Source organism: Mya arenaria, chromosome 4 (genome assembly GCF_026914265.1).
Source record: "Mya arenaria isolate MELC-2E11 chromosome 4, ASM2691426v1".
Taxonomy (NCBI): Eukaryota; Metazoa; Mollusca; class Bivalvia; order Myida; family Myidae; genus Mya; species Mya arenaria.
This window is the reverse complement of record NC_069125.1, coordinates 69,423,935-69,431,978: the sequence shown is the minus strand read 5'-3', so window position 1 is coordinate 69,431,978 and position 8,044 is coordinate 69,423,935. Positions and strand designations below refer to the sequence as shown.

The 8,044-nt window shown below is 33.8% G+C and overlaps 1 protein-coding gene across 2 annotated transcripts; it reads left to right on the top strand.

Moving 5' to 3' along the window:
* Positions 1-3,640: 3,640 nt before the first annotated feature.
* Positions 3,641-5,742, top strand: LOC128230290 (ctenidin-3-like). Of its 2 annotated transcripts, none has more exons than XM_052942439.1 (5): positions 3,641-3,805; positions 4,232-4,552; positions 4,745-4,960; positions 5,304-5,436; positions 5,661-5,742. In XM_052942439.1, the coding sequence occupies exons 1-4, from the start codon at positions 3,757-3,759 to the stop codon at positions 5,420-5,422; spliced, it is 705 nt and encodes a 234-aa protein (XP_052798399.1). In that variant the 5' UTR covers positions 3,641-3,756; the 3' UTR covers positions 5,423-5,436; positions 5,661-5,742. The 2 variants fall into 2 exon arrangements, with proteins under 2 accessions (XP_052798399.1, XP_052798398.1); XM_052942438.1 differs by having other exon boundaries at positions 5,304-5,411; positions 5,661-5,722.
* Positions 5,743-8,044: the final 2,302 nt, after the last annotated feature.

The window sequence follows — 8,044 nt, the reverse complement described above, 5'->3', positions numbered from 1 at the left end:
TATAGCTTGCATTCTTCAAAAAACAAGGATCTTTTTGTTGTAAAACCTAGAACAAACTATATCAAAAATACATTTGCCTATAAAGCAATGAAAATTTGGAATTCTCTTCCTACATACCTTAAATGTCAAGATAAGCTACCAGCCTTTAAATATGCATCAAAAGGCTACTTATTGGCAGAATAATATTATCACTTATGAAAAAAATAATCTTGACACTTTATTTAATTCACATTATAATAAATAGTTCATTGTTTACATGAATTGTGTTGATGTACGTATATGACATTCTTGCAAAAACTTGTAATGGATACTACCAAATGTGTAAATGTTGAAAATATATTGATTGAATGTGGTTTTACTGAATATATCTACTTTATTTACAGGATGAAATTATTGTAATCTATAATCATCATATTAAACCGAGTTGTGTTTGTCGAAGAAATGTTGAATACATGTATACTTATGTTGAATTACATGAGAAAAGTATGAAAGTGATAGTGTGATTGTATGTTTTGTATGTTGCTTAATATGTAAGTGAGTATATGTGTTTTTGTAATACTTTTTGTGTGAAGGCCATGCTCGAAATAAGAAGTATGTCTGTAATGATTGTACACTTGGTATGTAACCTTCGTTAAATAAAATTGTTATTATTATTATTATTATTATTATTATTATTATTATTATTATTATTATTATTATTATAAATCTCACTGGTTGTGTTTGGTTACTTTCACAGTTGTCTTTACGTCGTTATATGTGATTATAACTACGTATCGATAACTATTTATTTGCGGTATTGACTTTTCATATTTCTATGATACTACACATATCGGAATTAAACTACGTATGAAAAACGTGAAACGTGATGCAGATTACTGTTGTTTTGTCTTGTCACAAATCGAGAGTGAATGATAAACTGTATATATACACTTTTCCGTTCACTTTGTTTAATTTCGAGATATCACTTTTTTCTATGGAAACGCTAAAATACTTCAAACATCAAAAATTGTCTCATGATATTGGACATTGCCATATCTTAAAATGTTTATGTTGTCCATTATGTTGCCCATAATGATGGTATGGTATGTTATGTTGTGTGAGATAAAAAGTGATGTAGTTTGATTGTGACTAGCCAAAGTCTTGCCCATTCATTTCTTATGCAACATTTATATGAAAAACTACAGAAACAAGTTCAGTAGCCGAAAGTGTAAACATAAACCCCGTTTAATGTCACAGGGTAAACGCCAAAGACATAGAACACAAAAACAAACAATCACAAACCAGTAACATGGAACAACAGCACAAAACAACACAGTACATATATACTATATAACAAATCTGGGTGTGTTTATCAAGGATTGTTAGGTACCGCCTTGGAACGGTCAGTAAAATGTAAATTTACTAATTTACTTTACTTTTTGCTTCCGAGCTTGTTTCTGTAGCTTTTCGCATAAATATTTTAACAATAGTTTTATTTTGCACATTTATGTGTGAATTACTTTCTTGCAAATGATTACCACGTGTATAATTGCCCATACTGTTTTCCCTAATATTGTCAATATGCATTGTTTTCTTTTGTATATATCTTACCTACCATATTAGTCACATTGTTTAACTGCTTGGTGGATTCTTCCCTTCTGTTTTGACATATGTCCTTTACTATCTCCTAGCATGGAGACGATAAAGTCATTGAATTGTATTTAACCTATTTATGTTTATTGCAGTTAAGTAATTATATACCAAGTATGGTTTTTTTTTTAATTTGCATGAGCCCCTTCAATTACATGTGAGCTACTAGCACAATTAGGTAATATAATGATGTACGAACGCAAGCTATCAGTATTTTAATTTTTGAGATATTCTCTCCATGATCGGCAAAAAATAAGGATGTTCAGTCATAAGACGTTTATCATAAATGTCCATCCGTCTTCTCTGTAAAACTACAACAACACCAGATTTCAAGGACTTTATTTATTATATTCTCTGAGCGATGTATTAGTTTCTAATTAATTAAGTTTAAATTGAACTCATTTAATCTTGCGATTTACTCATGTGGCATTGAAAGTACCAACGTGTACAGGATAAAACATTTCATTTGCTTTGAGGTATTGTTTTCCAAAATTACACCAAACCTTCCCATGGGTTTAACGCAATAGGTTTGTATTTAAACTAAATTGATTTTACCTTTTTATTTATGTTGTGCAACAATAAGTGTTTATCACAAAAGGCTTATCCTTATTTCATCACTCGTACTTTACACTGCAAAATGTACATAGTATAGCATTTTTTAACTTTGCGTTCTACGCACATTTGAGGAGCAGTCCTTAATGTTATATTTTGTTAGAACTGAAATTAAAAAGTTTGTTTATAACACACAATTATTTCTCACCTGTTTACTATTTTCTCGTGGATTTAGATGTTTCTTTTGTTCATGGTTCAACGCGCCGTTTTATGTTAATTGAAAAGTTGAACCGAGAATTAATTCTAAAAAGCCAATACATAAAATGGCGTGCAAACATATTAATGAATAAAGAAACTGTAAAGGTTTGAATAATGCATAGTATTTTCTTAGTTCCTGGTCTTAAAATTTGAAATACGGTTTTTAGGATTTAATAAAAAAACAACAACATAGTTTATAATAATCATACGTGTTTTGTTTTTTAAAAAATAAGTCACAAAACAATACAATTGCGAGATTCGAACCTGGGGATTTCTCATTATGGGAAATCGCAAACTTGACCATCATGCATTAACGACATATTTGTTTCATAATTTTTTGTTTTGCAACATAATAAGATAAACTCAGCAATTCAGTATGTATATGTGTTTTCCCATCCACATCCAGTAGAGTTCAGTATAATGATATTGTTGGTAAAAATGTTTTTCATTAATGAAAAACTTCCAATTGACGTTTTCATTGTTGTTCCTGAACTTTTGACATTATCACATTCGTTATTGCACATGATATATGCAGTGCTAATGAAGCAAAAATAAAAAGAAGATATACGACGTTTCTACTTGACTTTATTGTGTTATTGCTGCTTTACATGGTGAAGAACAACTACATACTGCTTTATTTCATCCTAGTATATGCTACGGGTTATATAGTCACATTAGTCATAGTGGTAATGTGTGATGCAGATTGACATGTTCTATTGTTATCTGTTTGACTACAATTCACTGTAGTTATTCTAAGGTTTGTAATTTTGTTTTTGTATACCAACTAAGAGCATAAACAAGCTACTGTTAAATTATGTACAAGTGTGTACTACTTATACATGTACACGGTGTAACACAGCTCGGGGTTACACTTAAAAAATAATGTAACACGTCCAGAATTAAAACCGCATATCAAGCTCGGGGTTACACCTTGAAAATAATGTTGGATCCCAAGGTAAAACCCATAGAAACTATTTATGAAGCCCAAGGTAGAAGAATTGGAAACTATGTATGAAGCCCAAGGTTGCAATGCCTTATTGTCCTAAATAAAGGCATTAAAGTACTACATCAATACCACATGTGTATGATTGATGCGAATAACAAGTCGCCACCTGAATGGTAATTAAACATACTATGACTTTTTATATATTTATGCGCATACTGATTTGCATCTTATTATGAAACTTTTACACGATTTTGATCTTACATATAACGTGTGTATAAGATGACTCGTTATTTATTTTTTTAAAAGTATAAAAAGGTTGGGATTTCATGTAGCCTGCATTTCAGGAGGATCCATCCACCAGACATATCACCATGAAGTATCTCTTGCTGCTCGTCGTTGCTGTCTTCGCAGTCAGTTCAGGTAGGAAAAATTAAAAAACAGTGACATGTTTCTGTACCTTAGTATATTACACCTTATATTGTGGTTTCACTTTGAATACTCTACAGGTAGCATGATATAATTATGTATGGTGTTTCAAGGAACTACATTATGTCTGTTCATGGCAGGCGTAATTGTTAGTTCTTGTTTAATACCAATGAATTACAGCTTCAATCGGATCTTACATAAGCCGATACCCCAACAATGCTTTAAAGCACGGGATGTATACAATTGTTCGGACCGCTACTGATGGCTACGTCATTTATGTGGAATGCTAAAATATTTTTCTTAATTTACAGACATAGCATGTTTGTAAAACGAAAGAAAATATCGTATTTCTGTTAAACTAGTTGCTAAAAACATCGATAGGTATATAATCTATATTTCAATATTGTATTTAACTTGCAGTGTCTGCTCGCGGCAAATGGCCACGACCATGCAAAGGTAAGTGGTGCGGTGGCTATAGAGGCGGCTACGGTGATGGGGGCTACGGAGGTGGATATGGAGGTGGCGACGGAGGCTACGGAGGGGGATATGGAGGCGGATACGGAGGTGGTGCCGGAGGATACGGAGGTGGCGCCGGACGATACGGAGGTGGCAGCGGAGGATACGGAGGCGGAGGATACGGACACGGTGGTGGAAAGAAATATGAAGGATATAGTGTTGGCATGTCCAGTGGTTATGGTGGTTACGGTAGCGGATTTGGTGGTTTCAGCGGTGGAATGAACGGTAAGTCTACAACCTTATTGAATTGAAAAATAAAGCTCTACTGATAATCTTGTGATAGTTACACACTGTAGCATTTTGGATACAATCTAGTATATGATAAGTCACTTGTCCTGATGAGGTCACTGTGTGTGCGCATTCAATGATTTTAAACATAATAGCTAGCAAATGTTACATCTGATTGAACCATTTAAGGTGGATATATGGGAGGATACGGTGGATTTTCCGTTGGAAAGAAATTCGGCGGCGTTGGCGGCTATGGAGGTGGTGCTGGAGGATTCGGTGGCGGTTATGGTGGTGGTCTTGGAGGATACGGTGGCGGTTATGGTAGTGGAGCTGGGGGATACGGTGGTGGATATGGTGGTGGATACGGCGGAATCGGTGGTGGCGGTTATGGAAGTTATGGTGGAAGTACGTATAGTCTTGAACACAATTCGTTACTTCTAGATTTTAGATCTCAGGAAAGAACGAGTTCAAAGTCAAACTTTCAATTTGAAAATTAGCATCGATTGCTTCTATAAGAATACAACAAGTCTTTATTGCAGTATTTAAATCGAATATACTAAGTAATGATTTCATTTTGTACTAGAAAAATAATATTTTGACCAAGGGCAATTATTGTCAAACAATTATAAAGAAACAGAAATATAGTAATATTGCTATGTTCATAGTATGATATGCTATACAGCGGTTTTAATTCATAACATCGTATATAAAACGGGCCCGCTATATCTTTATCCCTCTATATCCGTAGGAGGCCGATACTGCAAATGCGCTCCACGATGCAACAAATGGCAGAAGTTTGTCGGCCGATGCCCATGGTGCAAGAAAGGCTGCAAGCTGGTGTTCTGCTGCAATCGCGGTAAAATGTAAACTCTTACTATGAGGTAGGCTTTCACTATGATATTCTCGTGTTTTGCATACAATGTAAGTGATCTGTAGAGAGTCCGTCTTGTGAAATGTATGGAGAGATAGATAATATCTAAAGAAATCTTTGTTCTTACGTAGATAATACTGTATGATCAATTGAATAATTTATCAAAAATAGTATATAAGGTGATTACACTTTTGTAAAAAGACACCCTAAAATGTTATTTATTGTTCACTGCAGGTACAGACAACTAACGGATTTCTGATGACCCCATTGTACATTTTGTGATTTGACATATATTAAAGTACTTTGAAATTACAATTTGTGTATATTCATTTGTTTTACCCAATCGTTCCTTATGATTTATGCATGTAATCATGGACGTTTATATAGGCGTGTTATTTATTATTTCCTGGTATATATCATCACAAATACATGCGATCAAATTAGTCTAGAACCCAAACGGATATTGTTTTAGAAATTATTTGTGATTATCACATATGTTCATGCTATTACAAATCGCTGGTTGTCATTAAACTATATAGTTGAGGAATAACGGAATTACACTGCGTCAATAATAAATAATAGCATGGTGGATTATGTTGGCATTGAAAAGGTTGAGCGAGGCACACATTTGCGTAAAGTTAAAATGCATCCATTAAGAGAATGTCTTGCTATGTGAAACGCAAATATGGCTGTGTTTTAGCCTTTTCATTTTCATTTAATTTTTCAAATATTTTGCCCAAAAAATCATATTTCACAAAACAGGTATGTTATACTGGAGTAAACTATCTAATTGGGATTGACAGATTGTGTAGACAATTACTTTCGTATTTAGCACACAGCATTATGAACATTGGTGAAAGTGGTTTATGGCCATACTATACATGTCGGTCGCCAGACGAATCTTCCAGTATTAACATCAGATAGCAATGTCGATCAGTGACATTATGACGGACAATAGTCGTCGTTTCGTATTTCTAAGATTTTGTAAAAAAGATTGTTTCAAAGTTAAAATATTGAAAAAGTTAATAAATATCGTTAGCTTCGTTAGCAATGACTATATAAGCCATTTGAATATGTGTTGTATTGAATATTGCGTAATTATTCATTAATAAACAAACAGGTTTTCATACATGTTGCGCTCAGTAATAGGCCTATCATGCATTTACGTGTTACATCCAAATAAATACATCCATTTTTTAATTTTTTAACTGTAGAACTATTTGTTTGGTGTTATATATCAAAATATTCCTTAAAAATTACTTTAGCTTTCGTAAATAAAACTCTGAACAAATTCGACTGCTAATGATTTTTCATTTTCAGTTATTCCACGGTCAGTAATTATTCATATTAGGAGGACTTAATAAATGTATCCTTACATGTATAAAGAAACTAACCAATCATGTGCTTAGACATCGATTTCATTGTTAACAATCATATACCTCTATTTTATGTTTACATAGCAATTTCAATAAAATAATCATATTCGAATACTTGTGAACAAGATTGTGCAGGATTTAGGCGGGAACTCTTTCCAATAAGTAGTGAGTTCTCGCATTGATGAACACTTGACAGAAAATCAACTTCAAGAAAAACATCAGTCAGCCTATCGTGAATTCCATTCGACAGAAACTGCGCTTATCAAAGTCCAAAATGATGTTCTTAAATCCCTTGACCATGGTAATGCAACCATCTATTGGCAGCTTTTGACACAATCGATCACAAAATTTTGTTACAAAGACTTGAAAATGTGTTCCGAATCGCTGAAAACCACTGGAATGGATAACATCATACCTTCAAGATAGAAAACAGACAGTATACATTGATGGGGTGCTGTCAAACCCGGTCACACTGAATTTTAGTGTTCCACAGGGGTCCGTATTTGGACCGAAATTTTATACAATGTACACTAAACCCCTTGGTGCCATTTGCAAAGAGCATGGGCTGCAATACCATCTCTACGCCGATGACTCACAGCTGTATTTATCTTTCAAACCATTAGATAGCATTTTTAAGGAAGAAACATTACAACGCATTCAATCGTGCCTTCGAGACATAATATCATAGATGAATCTAAACATGCTCAAACTTAACACTGATAAAACAGAAGTCATCATGTTCTCATCTCCTCATAACGCCAAACACATTGAAGATCTATCGGTAACCGTCGGTGACTCGAAAGTTAAACAGTCTGTTAATGTAAAAAAATTAGGTGTCATCTTTGATTCAAACATGAACATGGAAGATCACGTTAATTCAGTATGCAGATTATGTTATTTACATCTTAGACAAATAGGCAGAATACAGAAATATCTGACAATTGATGCATCCAAACAACTTGTGACTTCATTGGTTATCTCGCGCCTAGATTACTGTATGGAGTTTCTCAAACATAAGTCAACAAACTGCAGATCGTTCAAAATACAGCTGCCCGCATCATCAACAGAATCTTGCGGTACGATCATATCACACCTGTACTTAAAGACCTACATTGGCTTCCAGTGCAATACAGAATTCAGTTTAAAATTTTAACGCATACCTACAAAGCTTTAAACGGAAAATCACCAGAGTATTTGGAAGAAATGCTATGTGTTTACAAACCACGAAGAAATCTGCGATCT